This window comes from Poromitra crassiceps, assembly GCF_964638095.1.
Source record: "Poromitra crassiceps genome assembly, chromosome: 26".
Lineage (NCBI taxonomy): Eukaryota > Metazoa > Chordata > Actinopteri > Beryciformes > Melamphaidae > Poromitra > Poromitra crassiceps.
In genome coordinates, this window is record NC_139640.1 from 18,396,584 (window position 1) to 18,415,987 (window position 19,404).

At 42.9% G+C, this 19,404-nt stretch overlaps 1 protein-coding gene across 1 annotated transcript in view; it reads right to left on the reverse strand.

Annotated features, from left to right (window-relative positions):
• Positions 1-10,455: 10,455 nt before the first annotated feature.
• LOC310798717 (uncharacterized protein) overlaps positions 10,456-19,404 on the reverse strand; it is a gene marked incomplete at both ends in the record, with an annotated part of 51,327 nt that continues 42,378 nt past the window's right edge. Inside the window, 2 exon segments of the mRNA XM_083661271.1 lie at positions 10,456-10,586; positions 12,184-13,980. Coding sequence (XP_083517397.1) covers positions 10,456-10,586; positions 12,184-13,980 — 1,928 coding nt within the window.

Genomic DNA, 19,404 nt, shown 5'->3' on the forward strand with positions numbered 1-19,404 from the left:
GACGGTGGCCGGTGAAATTTATCACTATTTGCTGGAATTTATTCTTTTCTCTGCTCATCACAGAACCAAATGTAACTGCAGAGCAAGCCCAGCAAATGAGCGAGTGGCTGAAAAACAACATATGGCCACCAGCACAGGTTGGCCAATTCATGCTGCAGACCACCATCCACAGGGCGCAGTGGATCCGAGCAAATGGGACAAAGCCAATCCAAGCCATCATCGAAGAGTTTCCGCGTCTAGTGGACACTCCAGGCATGGTGAGCTTACACATGCTTACATCTCACAGAGTAAGTTTGACTCAATCGATTATTGTTTGTGCCTTACACTTTTTTTTGCATTTTTGTCTTTTCCTGCACATAGATTTCTCAGGATTTCTCGATATTACATCCTGAGTCTACTGGGAGATTAACTGAAAACTGGAACCCTGAGTTCTCTGTGAAGATACTTCACATGGCCAAGAAGGAGAAGAAGACGGGTGACCTTCTTGCCAACATAGATTTGCTCTCAGCAGGTATTCACATTAAAAAATATATATTGTTGATTCTTTATATATGGAGCTGGTTGTAACATTTAGCCCTCAACCTTGTCGATCACAACTTTTTTAGAGAGCAACAGTAAGAGTTTGAGCATTCTAGAGATATCTGGTGCCAACTTTATCAGGCCCATCATAGTTTAAATTAGCGACAGGGAATCTAGACCACGGACCTCCATTTGATAAGATTTTTGCCCAGGGTTTCCCATCCTGATAAGATTTTTGCTTTTAGATGTTTTATTACAGAAAGCGTATGAAACCCATGACCAAAATAGTCATACATTCTGACATTGTGTTACTTATGGAAGGAATTATAGTTAAAATAAGTGATTCCCCTTTTTTCTTGGGGACCTTTGGAACCCTTTCAAGGATCCCTGGGGGTCCCCGGACCCCAATTTGAGAACCACTGCAGTCTATGGATCCACTGGCAAAAAATATCCACAAACTACCCTACTGTACATAAAGTTACCAGTCAAGTTAGTTACAAGTTCACTGTTGCATTTGAAATAAATTTGACAGATATTTTAATTTTACAGACAAACAAGGTGACATAGCGCTACAGCTGCTGCCGGTGCTGCTCCCAACTGCGCTCTACAAAATCGGGAAGAAAGTTTTCCGCCCCAGCACCCTGGAGATTCGCAAGGCCTTCATTGACGTCCAGCCTGTGAGTTAAGACAATCATTTTTAACATCCTGCCAAGTATTGACTGTTTTGGTCATTTTGGCATATACAGTAATGCCAGTAATACTTGGATCATGCAGCCAAACCAGCGGCGTAGTGGAGGGTAAACTCACGGAAATGCAGTTTACCCACCTCTTTGGAATGAGGCTGATAGTTTACTAACCTATTTTCCGATCAACTGTATCAATCAATGAGGGGAAACAAGGTGGGTAAACTACTCACCTTGGATAGTTTTCCCTCCTCTGTATTTACCACTACACCCCTGAGCCAAACTAATGAAAATAGTATATGAAAATCTCAGTTTACAGCACAGTTTACTAGGGCTGGCACGGATCACGGATAATCCGTGACCCGTACGGATCAGCCCCCGCGGTTCGGAACGTCAATGGTCCGCGTACCCCCCCCCCCCCTTTTTCATTTAATTTAACGTTAGTGTATGAGAACGCCTGCAGCGCAGCCAGACACAGACAGGCATAATCATGGCAAGCACAAGTGAGCTTCCTCATCCCTTGTCGCCGCTGTAAAGTCTCTCTGAAGGCTGTGGCTAGTGGCTACTAAAGACAGCGTCACACAAACTTATTTCAACACCTCTGAAAAAGCACAGGAATGCGATCAGCGTGTTGCGGGCTGCACAAGATAACGAGAGCCACAACACACACACACATGCGCACGCGTTTCACAAACACATTATCACCGGATGGTGAAATGTTGCCTTTGGACACATAACAACAAAACCACACGTGGGGCCACTGAGTAGCTTAACGTAGCATCAACGTTGTATTTCCAGACTCACCTGGCCTGGTCTGTCTGTACCCGTGTCAAGTGACTGCAGGTTGTTTGCAAGCAACAGCCACGAAGTTAGGCATAGCAGTGCCACCTAAAACAGGAAGTCGGGTTGTTCTGCCTTCAGAGTAAAAGCATACATTGTGTCACTTATGAGAAAAAAATATTTTTTGAGCTGTGCAGGGCAACAAATGGTTAGAGAATTATAATAGTATTAAAAAAATCTAATCGAAAATCTAATTTTGAGAGAAAAAATCTGATATATATACTTTTTTTGCTGATTCGAAAAATCCGTGATCCGTGGCTCAAAATCCGTCACGCGATCCGATCCGTGGGTTTTCTGATCCGTGCCAGCCCTACAGTTTACAGATGAATTAAGTTTACTTTGCACACTACCAGTGTTGTACTCAAGTCCAAGACTCGTGACTCAACTTGGACTTGAACACTGATGACTCAGACTTGGACTCAAGCATTCATGCATTCGGACTCAGAGGTTGGAGATGAGGACTTGGATTTGTTAGTAAATACTTTTTTTGTAATAGGGCCTAATGAATGATTTGGCATAATATATTGATAGCTAATTATATTAATGCAGTGACATTTTAATTCTGTGCAAGGGCAGGCATGTGTGTTCCACCTACATGTGGATTCACACTCATGTTCAGTAACTTCGGACTCAGGTAATGGGGACTCGATTTCGGACTTGAACACTGGGGAATAGAGACCCGACTGGGACTCCAGATATAGTGACTTGACTACAGCACTGGACATTACCTTTGGAGTTAAACATAACCTGTTGCATCAATTTGTAAGAATCTTGTTCTTTTTTTCTTTTTCAGCCTGGAACAAACATGGTGCACTACCTGACCACAGCAACAACAGAGTACCCATATGTTCTTATGCTAGGGGAGGGGCATCAGTGTTCCCAAGCTTATGTGATAATAAATGGGGCAGCCTTGGAGCACCCATCTCTTTTGGGTGAGGTTGATGGGTGTTTCAAAGCATTTTTTGTCTTTGATCTCAATTACCCAAAACCATGTGGCCAGGTTTGGGAGTTCATTCAGACCGTCATCTTTGACATCCCAGGAAACACTTCAAATGCAGTAAAGTTAATGAGAGCTCAACTTGCTGGTATGTAGGATGCAATTTAGCTAAGGTGCATGGCAAGAGCTAAGTAGGCTTCCAAGATTTGAAAATGCCCCCCCACCGTTCAATGGTTCAAGTTATCCTGATGTGAGTAAAGTGCAGTAGGCTTCCAAGATTTCAAAGTGGGTTACCCCTGTGCAATTGTTCATCTTTATGATGTAAGTTAAGTACACTAAAGTAAGTACAAAAAAAAGTTTTAACTTATGTAATTGGTCAATTGTTTACCAAAAGAAAGTTTTGTATCAAGAACATGAATGTGGAAAAAAATCTCAATGTATCTCAATTGCCACTGATATCTGGACTGAACATGTGATCAAGAGGGCCAAAAACTTGTTTTTTTGTCTCTTTCTCTTGAATGAAGCAACTCTTCTGTGGCTTTTCTCAGGATGTAATACATTATGATGTCAGTATAACATGAGATACATACCAAAGCACAAATGTCAGCATTATTTGTTATTATTTATTTCTTGTGTGCACTTTTCATTTAAGCTGTCAGAGATGTAACAATGCCCACATTCTTTCTTTTATATATTTTTGATATTTGACTTATTGTGCATGTGTTGGTTGTGAATATTGTAATGAAGTGTTTAGCACAAATGTCTGTTATCTTATGCACTTTTCATTTAAGCTCTCAGGGATACAACAACGCAACATTATTTTTTTCACTGTTTTTGATATTTGAATTGTTATTGTGCCGCAGTTGTGAATGTTGTGAGGAAGGTCTGTTATCTTATGCACTTTTCATTTAAGCTCTCAGGGATACAACGCAACATTCTTTTTTTCACTGTTTTTGATATTTGAATTGTTATTGTGCCGCAGTTGTGAATGTTGTGAGGAAGCCAGCAGTGAATTTTATGGTGTTCTTATGCAATTTTATAAATTTGTATTGTATGTATTTGAAAGTAAGTTCAAATGTCCTTTGCATAGCAATAAAAGAATGGACATTATGTGCTTGTTTCATTTAATCATTTTATAACAATCTAATCAATGCTAATGCTATGCTATTAATGCTAATTAATTGATTAATGCTGTTAACCCAGAATTTGGGTTGTATTAACCCACTTTTTTGGTAACCATTAGCCCAACAACATGGTTGTATTTTTAGCCCACCTTTTGTTAACATAACCCAACAACATGGTTATATTTTATCCCACTTTTTTGGTCACATTAACCCAACAGCATAGTCATGTTTTACCCATTTTTGGTTATACATTTTAACCCAACATGCAGGGTCAAGCCCATAACCCAACCCTGCTGGTCTACAACAACCCGTGGCTGGGTCGGTCCAACTATAATAGTGCGTTGGGTTACCCAAATAACCCAAAATGGATTGTTTTCAACCCATCTGTTTTAAGAGTGTAGGGTTCCATTGCCGTTGCCACCCAGTGACGCGGTTTGTTTACCAAAATGCTGCTCGGCTGATCCCTCCTATAGCCTATATGTGCATACCTGCACATGTATTATATACTATGTGTTTTGTTTATGTTATGTCATCTGTTTACAGGGGTACAGGCTGGCCACCCTTAGGTGACATCTCCCTTTTGAATCAAAATAGTTCACTTAATTGAATTACTTGATGTTTGCTGGTATGTCAGCACTTTTTTTCCCGTTGCTCTTATTGAATCTGCATCCCTGTGATGATGTTGTAGGTGTCTCTATCTATAATTGAAAATCAATAAAGATAAGATTAGCTATAAAAGGAAATGTCTCAACAATAGCCTAGCATCGACGGGAGACTCAGCCTTCATGAAGGCATGAAGGCATGAAGGCTCAGCCTTCATGAAGGCTGAGTCTCGCGTCGAGCCCAAACACAGTAAACCATGACCACAAGAGCTCAACATGTGTGATGGTTATACTTACAGCTGCTCATTCACGCGTTTAGAAACTGTCCATTTCTTGGCCATCTGAAGTGGAACAGCACAAACGAAAAGGTCGCCGTTTGCCTTCTTCTATGGATTTGATTAGCGGTTGGCAACCAGCTTAGAGGTGCATTACCGCCACATACCGGACTGGAGTGTGATCTCTGTTTGCCTTCTTCTTCTTCTAGTGTTTTATGGCGGTTGGCAAACGTATTTGTGCATTACCGCCACCTACTGTATTGTAACAGCTTCACAATTTAAAATACTCAAGTAATTTATATATACATGTCCACACAAATTGCTCCCCTTCACACATCGTCCATTCTGTAATGCATTTTCTATTCCGCTGCAAACGCCTCCTTCATAATATCGTTCACCTCCTTCCCTGAAAGTGAAACGTCCTGAATGTTCAAAAACGTCCTGGCAGCTTCCAGCACCATCTTGATTTTGCCTTCTTCTTCTTCTTTTAAGTTTTATGGCGGTTGTTAAACATATTGATGTGCATTACCGCCACCTACTGGAGTTTGATGTCCTCTTGATAGTGCAATCTATGCTACATGCACAACTGAAATTAGTACAGCTTCTTTATTTCCTGTCATCACTATTGGATGAACTGATTAATGTCAGGTGTGCTGCAGTCACAACAATGATCAGGCACACCTGATTAATCAGTTCATCCAATAGTGTAGGACAGGAAATAAAGAAGCTGTACTAATTTCAGGAAGTAAAAAAGTTGTGCATGTAGCCTATTTACAGTGTTCATCATATATCCACCCATAATGCTCCCAATTCAGGCTATATTGTCCATCCCATGACTCAGACTGATTTGGCAGGAACTCATCTCTCAGTGCCTTCTCTATCTCCTCTCCAGAAATGTCAACAACATTCAAGAACCTTCTAGCTGCATCCATCATCATCTTAATCTTTTCCTTTTTTCCTTTGACCTGTTCCGCAAAATGAATTACCATAGCCATGAATGTCAAAAATCATTTTTTTGTCCACACGTATGTTTTGTTTAATTCCCTTCCGTTTCTGCTCTGGTTCCTTTTCCATTTCCCCCATTTTTGTGTTTCTCTCCACTCTTCACTACGCAAATATGAATGTAGTTGAACTACCAGCAAGCTACTGCAAAATGTAGTTTAACTAAATGTAGTTCACTAATATCGGTATCGGACAAAATGTTCACATTACTGCATCGCTAGCAAATTCCTACATGGCTTTTGTCAGATCGTGCACACATTCTACATACTTCCAGTATGTTGATCAGATACATCTGTTGTGTGGTCCTCCTTTCTTCTCTCCAGGACTCCTGCCATAGTCATCATAGGTGATCTGGTTTTGGCGTTGTCATTCAAGTTGTAGGTGTCCTTCAAATTGACAGGTGATGTGGAGGCGGGTGGTTGCGTGTTTAAAAGAGTCTGTTCTGAAGTTCTCATCTTCTGACAGGACAGAATCGGGGGTCGGCTGATTACTTTGTGACAGTCACCTGTGACTCTATGGTGACATTCACAGGTGGATCTGTGGCGCTCTCCTGCAGGACAACATTAGGTGGCGTCTGCTGGTGTCTGGACGTCACAGGAGTCGGGTCTGAACCAAGATATTTTTCTATCGTTTTTTGTCTGTAAGCTGCCTGATATTTCACCTCTTTGGCTCTAAATCCTATAGGGTATTTTTCTATATTTTTTTGCCTGGAAATTGCCTTCCATTTGGCCTGTCTGGCTTTAAATCCTTTAGGATCTTTTTCTATAGTTTTTTGCTTGGAAATTGCCTTCCATTTGGCCTGTCTGGCTCTAAATCCTATGGGGTCTTTTTCTATATTTTTTTGCCTGTAAATTGCATGGCGCATCCCTTCGTCTGTGTTCGATTGGATCTTTCATTAATTCCCTTCGCCTGTACTCCGCTCTCCTATTTTTGTTGGACTCAGCTTTGTGCCATTTTCGTTTTGCTACGGCTTGTTTCCGTAAATCATTCATGTCGTTAATGTCGACTAGGGCTCTGCATGTTTTAGATTTCCCAAAGTGCCGTAGCAAATTAGTATACTGGTTTTGACAGATCTTGCACTCATACTGCAGACTTTCATTATATTGATTAGATACATCTGTTGTGTGCTCCTCCTTTATATACTGCAGACTTTCAGTATATTGATTAGATACATCTGTTGTGTGCTCCTCCTTTATTTTACCCACTTCACTAATTGACTTTGCTAATTGCCTTTGCCTGTACGCAGCTTTTTGTGATCTATGTTTTGCTACGGCTTGTTTTTGTAAATAATTAATGTCGTTAATGTCGACTAGGGCTCGGCACGTCGTAGATTTCCCATAGTGCTTTAGCAAATTCTTGAACTGCTTTTGACAGATCTTGCACACATTCTGCATAGTTTGAGTGACTGTAGGTGGATTCTGCTGGAGAATCATCAACTTGGTTACTCCCCCATTTGACAGTCTGGATGTCACGGGAACGAAGACGGGTGACGGTTTGTTACTGGCACTAAGGGGGACAGATGCAGGAGTACAACCCTGTCCCGGGGGCTGGTTTATCCCCTCACCTAGCTCAATTGGAACTCCATTCATATTCTTAAACACACCCACGATACTCAGGGGGGGCGGTACTGGAGACACAGACTCAGAGGCTACTGTAGCTGGAGTTTTGTTACCAGCACTATTGGGGACAGACGCAGGGGTACAGCCATGTCCCGGCGGGGGCTGGTTAGTCCCCTGACCGAAGGTACTGTTCGTTCCTGATCGGTCAGCTGTGTTGGGAACAACCATAAATAGACCTATAGGAATGAGGGGTCTGACAAATGCATCTGCTGTGTGGTCCTCCTTCCTTCTCTCCAGTACTCCTGCCATAGTCAGAGGTGATCTGCTTTTTTTTATGTTGTCCTTCAAGTTGTACGTGTTGCTTTTGTTGAAGCCTCGATCAAACCAATCAAAATCAGCTTGTGGTCTCTGGTTGAGGGCTGCTTTGATTTGAGACGTTGGTGCACAGGACGCACTTTGGAGCAGGGTTGACAGGCACGTGTAATACAGAGTATGACCTCTGCCATATCAAATCTGACCGCTTGTCCATCCCGTAGTCATCCTGACACCACAGCTGCCTGTATTAAAAACAACAGTTAAGTGTAAGAAATATTAGATGCACATAGACAACACTTGGTTTGGTATGATTCACATAGGGCTGGGCCATATACCCAAAACAATTATTGATATAAAAGATTTCATATCAGTCGATATCGATAATTATTGATCAGTTTAATGAGCTATTTTTAATAAAGACCATGAGCAAAAAATGTAAAATTTAACCACTTTATTTTGAACCAGCTTATTTATCAAGGCACACATGTAATCATTTTAATGTTAACACAACAATTAAAAACACAACTTGAGTGTTGCAGCTGTGTAATAATAAATATGCTCGGTTGGGAACTTTAGGATTTGGCTGTTTGCGTGTCACTCGTAGCACGCTCCATTATCAAGGGACATATATATATTCAACTATTGTCTTATTGCATTGATGAAGTGTCTCACTCTGACCCGAAGAGAAAGATTCATCTTTTTCCAGTACCTGTGTTCTGTTCTGTAAATCATTCCAATGACTTTTTGGCCCTGAAAGGTGTGAGTGATGCATCGTGTGTGTGTGTGTGTGTGTGTGTGTGTGTGTGTGTGTGTGTGTGTGTGTGTATGTGTGTGTGTGAGTGTGTGTGAGAGAGAGAGTGAGAGTGAATGAGTGAGTGAGAGAGAGGGAGAACTGATGCTGTGCGCACCAAGGATTTCACAAAATGCTTACAAAAATAGTTTTTCTTGGTCAACCCAAGCAATTCAGCTATATTTAGAATCAGGAGAGACCATAGAACATTTCACTCGGACCAAAACTGAATGTTTTTTTTACCTGTTGTTTTGCTTTTGAGCTGGTATGTGCCCCGTGTAAACATCACCCTAACCGGAGTCAAATTCCTGTGTGTGTACACTAATAAAGCAGAATGCGGCCACATTCTTCATACAAGCTAACTAACGCTAAACGTGGCTAACTACTAATTTAAAGCAGTCTCGCCACAACAAGCTAAAGCACAGACGTGTTAACGCTTCATTTCCCTTACCTTGGAGAGATGGACACAATGGTCTGCTCAATACATTCACAAGTCTTTAGTCTTCCACTGTTTTATCCAAAACGGTTGATATCCCAGAGCAACAGAAGATTCTGTTGCGATTCATTTTAGGAATGAGAGGAGCCTCTATTCTTCTTCTAGTGCTTTAAGGCGGTTGGCAAACGTATTTGTGCATTACCGCCACCTACTGTATTGTGAGCCTCTATTATTTGTTCTTCTTTTGGTTTTATTGGCGGTTAGCAAACAGCTTGCGGGTGCATTAGCGCCACCCACTGGCATGGAGTATGGACTCCAGATCTAGCTATGACATTGCCTTTTCTTTGTCCCAAGTATCAAACACCAGCAAATACAAAGTCTAATTGTCAAAAATATATTTTATATTGTTCAAAACATGCTGCTTTATGTGAACATACTGAACATTCATGAAATTCACCACTCACCTTTTCACAAAATGATCAACCAAATATGAAAATGCTCATATGGTGTGACAATATATTGTGTCCCTGCCTACTAGCAAATTTCACAAAGTTTAAACTTGAAGAAAATGAAGAAAAATACTCTCAACAAAATACAGAATGATAACACTTATTTTGAGTCATTTCTGATGTACAAGATTTTGTCCCAGAAATGAATATCATATGGTGTGACACTGTATTTTGATATTGAAACGGGCAATTGTTTGGATACCCTTGGGGAGGGGAGGAGAGGTCCTTGTTCAACCAGGCAGTACACAAAATATCTCAGAAGTACATGATGGAAGGCTAACAGAGTGAGTTGTCTCTTGTCATTTTTTCAACAAATCAAATATTTTTGGCACGCCCACTTCAGTTCCTTTTCCCAGTGCCTTTTGATGCCCCAGTTTGATGACAGTCCCCCTTTGGACACATCAAAGGGTGACGGTCACCGTTGGATTTGTGGCGCTCTCATGCGGGACAACCTGAGTGACAGTAGGTGGCGCCTGGGGGAGTAACCAAGTTGATGCTTCTTCTTCTTGGTTTATGCCGTCACCTAGCTCAATCACAAATCCGTTCACATTCTTAAACACACCCACGATACTCAGGGGGGGCGTTACTGGAGAGACCGACTGAGAGGCTACAATACTCAGGGAGGGCGTTACTGGAGAGACAGACTGAGAGGCTACTGTAGCTAGAGTTTTGTTACTGGCACTAATGGGGGGGACAGCTGCAGGGGTACAACCATGTCCCGGGGGCTGCTTTGTCCCCTGACCTAAGATACTGTTCGTCCCTGACTGGTCAGCTGTGTTTGGAACAGCCATTAACAGGCCTATAGGGATTAGGGGTCTAACAGATAGTTGCGTATTTAACAGAGCCTGTTCGGAAGTTGTCTTGTCAGGTATTCTGGGTCTGATAAGTATTGGGCGTCCAATACGCCTGGTGACTGTAACGGTCTCCGGTGGATTTGTCCAGACAGTCACCGGTGGACTTGTTGGTACAGACACCGGTGGCTTTGTGGTGCTCTCCTGAGTGACAGAAGGTGTGACAGTAACGGTCACAGGAGGCGGGGCTGAACAAACATATTTTTTGTTCATGGCAGCTCTCCACTGATCGTATACGATTGGATCTGCCAGTAAGCGCCTTCGCCTGTACGCAGCGGCAGATTTAGCTTGAGTTGCTTTGGATTGTTTTCGTACAGAATCCATGTCGACTAGTGTTCGGCAGCTTTTAGATCTGAGCAAGTGTAATAGCAAATTCCTGCTTTTGACAGATCTCGCACACATTCTGCATACTTTCAGATGTGTGGACTCTGGCTGCTGTGGTTTGTGACACTGGTGGATTTGTGGGGACAGTCACCGGTGGATTTGTGGGGACAGTCACTGGTGGATTTGTGGTGACAGTCACTGGTGGATTTGTGGGGACAGTCACCGGTGGTTTTGTGGGGACAGTCACTGGTGGATTTGTGGGGACAGTCACAGGTGGATTTGTGGGGACAGTCACCGGTGGATTTGTGGGGACAGTCACCAGTGGATTTGTGGGGACAGTCACAGGTGGATTTGTGGGGACAGTCACCGGTGGATTTGTGGGGACAGTCACTGGTGGATTTGTGGGGACAGTCACCGGTGGATTTGTGGGGGCAGTCACCAGTGGATTTGTGGGGACAGTCACAGGTGGATTTGTGGGGACAGTCACTGGTGGATTTGTGGGGACAGTCACTGGTGGATTTGTGGGGACAGTCACTGGTGGATTTGTGGGGACAGTCACAGGTGGATTTGTGGGGACAGTCACTGGTGGATTTGTGGTGCTCTCCTGAGTGACAGTAGGTGCAACAGTAACTGTCACATGAGTCGGGTCTGAACCAACATCTTTTTTGATCCTTCTTTGTTTTCTCACGGCAGCTTCCCTTTGATAGTATGCGATTGGATCTTCCAGTAAGCGCCTTCGCCTGTACGCATGTTGAGATTCAGCTTTTTTTTTTTTTTGAATAGCTATGTTATGTTCTCGCAAAGAATCAACGTCGACTCGGGTTCGGCATGCTTTAGATATCTGCACGTGCATTAGCAAACTCCTAAAGGGCATTCCACAGATCTGGCACACATTTAACTTTTTTTTAGTATATTGATCAGATACATCAGATAGATTGTTTTCTATATTTTTCTGCGTGGAAACCGCATTCAGCAAAGACATTTTTTGTCTCTAGCTACGCCTCCTGAGCAGCTTTTTTAAATTTTCGATTTTCTATGGCTCGTTTTCGTAAAGAATCCACGTCGATTAAGGCTCGGCATGTTTTAGATCTCTGCACGTGCATTAGCAAACTCTTACACGGCATTTCACACATCTCGCACACAGTAATCTTTTTTCAGGATGTTGATCAGATACATCTGTTGTGTGGTCCTCTTCTCTTTTCTCCACGACTCCTGCCAGAGTCATATGTGATCTGATTTTGGTGCTGTTATTCAAGTCGTAGGTGTCCTTCAAATTGACAGATGATGTGGAGGTGGGTGGTTGCATGTTTAAAAGAGACTGTTGTGAAGTTGTCATCTTCTGAGAGGACAGAATTTGACCTCGGCTGTGTGCATTATTCTGTCTTGTGAAAGTCACCGGATCTGTGGTGACAGTTACCGGTGGATTTGTGGTGACAGTTACCGGTGGATCTGTGGTGACAGTTACCGGTGGATTTGTGGTGACAGTTACCGGTGGATCTGTGGTGACAGTTACCAGTGGATTTGTGGTGACAGTTACTGGTGGATCTGTGGAGACAGTTACTGGTGGATTTGTGGTGACAGTTACTGGTGGATTTGTGGTGACAGTCACAGGTGGATTTGTGGTGACAGTTACCGGTGGATTTGTGGTGACAGTTACCGGTGGATTTGTGGTGACAGTTACCGGTGGATTTGTGGTGACAGTTACCGGTGGATCTGTGGTGACAGTTACTGGTGGATTTGTGGTGACAGTTACCGGTGGATCTATGGTGACAGTTACTGGTGGATTTGTGGTGACAGTTACCAGTGGATTTGTGGTGACAGTTACCGGTGGATTTGTGGTGACAGTTACTGGTGGATTTGTGGTGACAGTTACCGGTGGATCTGTGGTGACTGTTACCGGTGGATCTGTGGTGACTGTTACTGGTGGATTTGTGGTGACTGTTACCGGTGGATCTGTGGTGACTGTTACCGGTGGATCTGTGGTGACTGTTACCGGTGGATTTGTGGTGACAGTTACCGGTGGATTTGTGGTGACAGTTACTGGTGGATTTGTGGTGACAGTTACTGGTGGATCTGTGGTGACAGTTACTGGTGGATCTGTGGTGACAGTTACTGGTGGATTTGTGGTGACAGTTACTGGTGGATCTGTGGTGACAGTTACTGGTGGATCTGTGGTGACAGTTACTGGTGGATCTGTGGTGACAGTTACTGGTGGATTTGTGGTGACAGTTACTGGTGGATCTGTGGTGACAGTTACTGGTGGATCTGTGGTGACAGTTACTGGTGGATTTGTGGTCACAGTTACTGGTGGATCTGTGGTGACAGTTACTGGTGGATCTGTGGTGACAGTTACTGGTGGATTTGTGGTGACAGTTACCGGTGGATCTGTGGTGACTGTTACCGGTGGATTTGTGGTGACTGTTACCGGTGGATCTGTGGTGACTGTTACCGGTGGATCTGTGGTGACTGTTACCGGTGGATTTGTGGTGACAGTTACCGGTGGATTTGTGGTGACAGTCACTGGTGGATTTGTGGTGACAGTTACTGGTGGATCTGTGGTGACAGTTACTGGTGGATTTGTGGTGACAGTTACTGGTGGATTTGTGGTGACAGTTACTGGTGGATCTGTGGTGACAGTTACTGGTGGATCTGTGGTGACAGTTACTGGTGGATCTGTGGTGACAGTTACTGGTGGATCTGTGGTGACAGTTACTGGTGGATTTGTGGTGACAGTTACTGGTGGATTTGTGGTGACAGTTACTGGTGGATCTGTGGTGACAGTTACTGGTGGATCTGTGGTGACAGTTACAGGTGGATCTGTGGTGACAGTTACCGGTGGATTTGTGGTGACAGTTACCGGTGGATTTGTGGTGACAGTTACCGGTGGATTTGTGGTGACAGTTACCGGTGGATCTGTGGTGACAGTTACAGGTGGATCTGTGGTGACAGTTACCGGTGGATTTGTGGTGACAGTTACCGGTGGATTTGTGGTGACAGTTACCGGTGGATTTGTGGTGACAGTTACCGGTGGATTTGTGGTGACAGTTACCGGTGGATCTGTGGTGACAGTTACAGGTGGATCTGTGGTGACAGTTACCGGTGGATTTGTGGTGACAGTTACCGGTGGATCTGTGGTGACAGTTACCGGTGGATCTGTGCTGACAGTTACCGGTGGATTTGTGGTGACAGTTACCGGTGGATCTGTGGCGCTCTCCTGCGGGACAACCTCAGTGACAGTAGGTGGCGTCTGCTGGCATGTGGATTTCATTGTTACGGGAGTCGGGGCTGAACCAAGATATTTCCCCATCTTCTTTTGTCTGTAAGCTCTCTTGATCATAGCATCTTTTCGTCTGTATGTGATTGGATCTTTCAGTAATTGTCTTTGCCTGTTAGAAGCAGCTTTTAATTTGAGATTTGCCCTGGCTTGTGCTTGCAAAGAATCAATGTCGACTAGGGTTCGGCATGTTTTAGATCTCTGCAAGTGCATTAGCAAACTCCTACACGGCATATCACAGATCTTGCACACAGTCATGTTTCTTCCAGTATGTTGATCAGATGCATCTGTTGTGTGGTCCTCCTCTCTTCTCTCCAGTAATCCTGCCATAGTCAGAGGTGATTTGCTTTTGATGTTGTCATTCAAGTTGAATCAGTGCCTTGTGGTCTCTGGCTGAGGGCTGCTTTGGTTTGAGATGTTGGTGCACAGGACGCACTTTGGAGCAGGGTTGACAGGCACGTGTAATACAGAGTTTGACCTCTGCCATATCAAATCTGACCGCTTGTCCATCCCGTAGTCATCACCATCCTAACACCACAGCTGCCTGTATTAAAAAAGTTAAGCGTAAGAAATATTAGATGCACATAGACAATATGACAACACTTGGTTTGCGATAATACATGGAGCAACATGAATGACATACATTACATCCTATTTTGCATATTTAGAACCACATATTAAATGTAAATAAAAATATTGTTTTATCACATACATTAGCAGCATAGAACTGTTTGGTAGTTTGGTATTCGTCATGGATGATAAGAGGAAACTGTTGTTTCACTGTCACAAGGCACATGCACGGCAATCTGATATAAAGCTCAACAGTCATGTGACACTTTGGTTCTGGAAGAGTATTTCCCCATTCATATTCTGCCATAATGTCATAACCACCCAAGGTATAGACTTATATACCAGGTGAGCTGGGGGCGAAACAACACCTGTAGAAGCCACAAATCACCCCTTTTCTTTCTTTCTCATTTTTAAATCAATGTCATGGAGAAGTAACACTAATCAGTACAAGGTCAAGGTCAAGGTCTTCTTTATTTGTCTCCGTTGGGAGAAATGTGTCTTGGAGACATGTAGGGCCACAGCTGCATACATAGAAACATTTAACAAAAAACACCAAGAACCAAAAACATTGCATATATACACCATTGCACATACCCCTGTGATAAAGTGCATCTAGTCACTTCTAGTTAATGTCATTAATCATTTTGATTGACAGTACGCACAATCCTAAAGTGTAATATTTTAGTATTTAGTAGTCTTTGGTGGAGCTCGCTGATGGAATGTCAGCTAACCACTACACTAGTGGAATATCTCTGACTAGGCTACATACTAGGGCTGTGGCGATTCACTTATCTCCCGATTCGATACTATCACGATTCCTGGGTGCCGATTCGATTTATATTGCGATTCTTAAGTATTGCGATTCTACGATTATTGCGATTCGATATTACGATTTATTGCGATTTTTGTTTATTTTTTTCTTTTAGTTTTTCAGTTTGTTTGCTTTTTTACACTAGATTAGAACATGGGAAAAGTTGAATCATACACTAGAGACTGTATATTATATATCATGAGTAGGGCTGGGCGATGGGCGGACTGGGATCATAATTCAGGCCGGGCATTAGATACCAAGCAGGCCAGGCCGATATGGGCCGACGCGCGTGAAATTTGGGCCGTTTGAAGCCCAATTTGGGCCGTTTGAAGCCAGATTTGGGCCATTTGAAGTCCAATTTTACAATGAGATGCACCCACTTTAACCCTGAAGTGTAATTATTACTTCAGACTAACTAATAAAGTAATAAAACCACTAGTAAACCAGTAGGCGGCGCCTGACCTGCTGTTCAGTGAGTGGCCTGACTGCAAGCACCCAAAAAAAATAAAAATAATAATAATTGCGATTATCGATTCTGGAATAAAAGATGGATTCAAAAAATCGTGACATTAAAAATTGCGATACTTAAGTGAATCGATTTTTTCCCCCACCCCTACTACATACATAGGCTACAGTTTGCTGCTACAAAGGGCTGAGTGACTGAAACTATGTTGCATTTAGCGTTACGAGTCAGGCTGCTGTCAGCGCTGCTGGCACCCGCTTTGAAATCTGTTGCCCAGTTCGTTCACATTATAGCTAGGAAATGCGGCTGCCGCTATACTATAGCGTTAGCCATTGAGCTAACAGTCTAATGTGACAATTTAGACCGCTGGTCCCTCCCACTGACGCTCAGAGTGCTCTCCCATTGGCTGACAGGCCGTGTCCTCAATCATCCGTTAATCTGATTGGCTGCAATGGATTATGGGATGAATAGTTCCTTAACTCTTAAAATAAGATATGTACACACTCTTGTACCCAGGCCTTTTTTTCCAATGTGAGTGTGTGTGTGTGTGTCAGTGTGTGTGTGTGTGTGTGTGTGTGTGTGTGTGTGTGTGTGTGTGTGTGTGTGTGTTTTAGGGATGCACCGATATATCGGCCGTATATCGCATCGTCGTTGGCGCGTGGGGGGTTCCCTAAGCACCGGTCTCTGGAGATTTTGATTTTCAAATATAAATTTTGCCCAAAAGGGGCATCAAATTTGCATTATATTACTACTATATATTGTGCAGTGGTAGCATGGAGGGGGGTGTTTCCAGGACGCTGGATTACACCGTTAAGCCTTCTTGAGGTGTCGTGGGCCTAACTTAACGAAACGTCGGTGAAGGAAGGTGCCCACTTGAAAACCCCAATGACATGCTTCATACTGCTGTTGGCTAGGGTAGGTAACTGGTGATTTGTGTCTTGTTTATTAGTTTGTTAGCCTGTTAGCTTGTTCTGGATTGGGCTTCTAAATGTGTTTTTCCTTGGATTTTGGCACAAGTGATAGTAACATCTTGTCCTGTGTATTAATTAATACATTTAGTCTTTAACAAGTTAATTCTAGTATCAATCTTGTGAATAGGACGGGAAAATATTTGTCTAAAGATTGCTTTGACTTTGAACAGATGCTCAAACCTCAGTAAGCGCCTTTTGTCTTTTTAATACCAACTTTGGTCAAAATATAAGACGTGGCGTCACTGACAGACAGCGTTATGTGGTTCACGTGAAATTCCAGGACTTTTAGCACCTTGTTTTAAAAAGGGGCTATTTTCAAGATATTCCAGGACTTGATTTTTTTTCTCAAAATCCAAGCACTTTAAGCACCTCGGCAGAACCCTGTGTTCCATCTCCAATGCTCTGTGATATCCATATCAAATAAACCTAACCTAGCCTAACCTTTAGAGAGGAGTGTACGGACTGTGATTAGCACACTTTAAACAGATGAACTCTAAAACAATGCACTTTTGAGAGATGTATCATGCTGCTAGCTACCCCCATTACTGCTGTCTTTTAGTCCTCTCTAGTCTTTTAGTTGTTGTTGTTTTTAGTTGTTTTTGTATGTTTTTATTGCTGTCCATTGTTGTTTTAGCTGGTTGTAGTTTAGATTTTATTTATGTAATTTAACTTAACACGTTCCCTGTTTGACGAGTTAACTCGTCAAACAGAAACCAACCGTTGACTGCCGTCGACGAGTTAACTCGTCAAAAAAAAAAAAAAAAAAATTGACGGTGGGACGTGGATCAAACCCTTTTATGTCTCCTATAAAAATATGGGAGCCACCGAACGTGTACAACCCATTCCACCGACCCACTAAGTGGCGACAGTGCTCTCCAGACTAGAGAAAGCGAGCCAAAACTGCAGGGAAAAGCGTGAGGAAACCATTCTCATACTGTAGAATGGGTTGGCGAAAACGCATTCGCGCTGGCGCACAAGGTTGGCGCACAACGGTGGGGGGTTCCAAAAATAGACTGGGTGGAACACACTTTGAAACACGCAGCATAAAGCCCAGAATCGCAAAAGCTTCATCAAAGCTCTCAACCGAAACCCCAAGAAACGAGCGAGCCCATCCAGACTCGCCCGACGAGGGGCAGCCAGGCAGCAGACAGGCAGCAGAAACTCGCTTGTGACACACTCGCTGCAGCCACGGAGGGAGGAGGAGAACACACACGGAGGGAGGAGTTTGAAGGAGAGGGGGGTTTCCTGCTGTTATGGAGGAAATTACTGTTCAAAACTATTGTTTAGATGTCTGACGTCTTACTCATGCCAAAAATAAATGGTTAAAGTGACTGTTCTATCGAATTTCACAAAAAGGCATTTTTCTCACCTTTTCAGACGCTGAAACCATGCTGTATTCAACTGCTAATGCCTACATAACTACTAACTCTAACTAACTCTTTTAGACAGAGAAAGCACACATTCTATTAGTTCTTTTGAGATATTTTGTGTTCACAAAATCCTAACAGAAAAGAATCCTCGGCTCTTGAAAGATGAGCCAGAATCCTCAAAAAAAAAACTTGGCAGAAGCTACCTACAGTAAAAAAAAACTGTTGGCAGTTAATGTGTTAATAGAGCTGTTTTGGTTTTAGGTACTTCTTAATCCCTAATAGTTCAAATTTTTTATGCTATAGTTTTCAGGTGACTTAGTACTGAGACCTGAGTACTGCATTTCGCTCATTATGTTTGGCATGATGAATGACATTATCCTTGATCCTTGATTTGGTGTCTTCAGCTCACAGCTTTTTCCACCAGCAATAAGGTCATTTTCCCAACTCTGATAAGGAAAAGGCTATAGTGAACGATTAAAACAAGATATCTCCAGAAAGATAAGAAGTTTGACTTGTGGTTTCAGCCATTAAACCGGGTGGAAACGGCACATGATCATTTTTAGCAGCAGTTGAAACAGAATGTTCATAGAATATTGGCAAAAAGGTGTGCATGGGCGTCAGTGACTACATAATTGTTAACTTTAGCATAGCCTTGCAGTTAACGTAGCCCTTGCTAAGCTAACTGCTAACTTAATACAGTCTAATGAAGCATTGCTTACCTTGGAGAGATGGACACAAATGGTCTGGTCAACATTCAGAAGTCTTCATGTGTTTTATCCAAGAAAGAGCAGCAGCAGAAGATTCCGTGTGACAGGCTACATTTGGAGGGACAACAACAACGAGAGACGAGAAAGAACTCAGCATCCTCTCTTCTTCTTCTGTCCGATTTCCGGCAGTGCAAACGCTTCTGGGCCAATTACTGCCCTCCGCTGGACAAGGTTAACCTAACTCAAACACTTCATATTCTCGGATACAGCTCTGAGTCATGCAAAAAGTGCAAAACTGCTTTTGTAATCAGCTGGTGGTTCTTATTATTGTCAAACAAGATTTAAGAGAAAACAATACTACTCCTAGACCTGACGAGCTTTTATAAATGGTTTCCCTTTCTGTCCTATATTTAACACATTCTAGGAAAACATGCTTAACTGTTTCTGGACAGCCACACTCACATAGTCCATT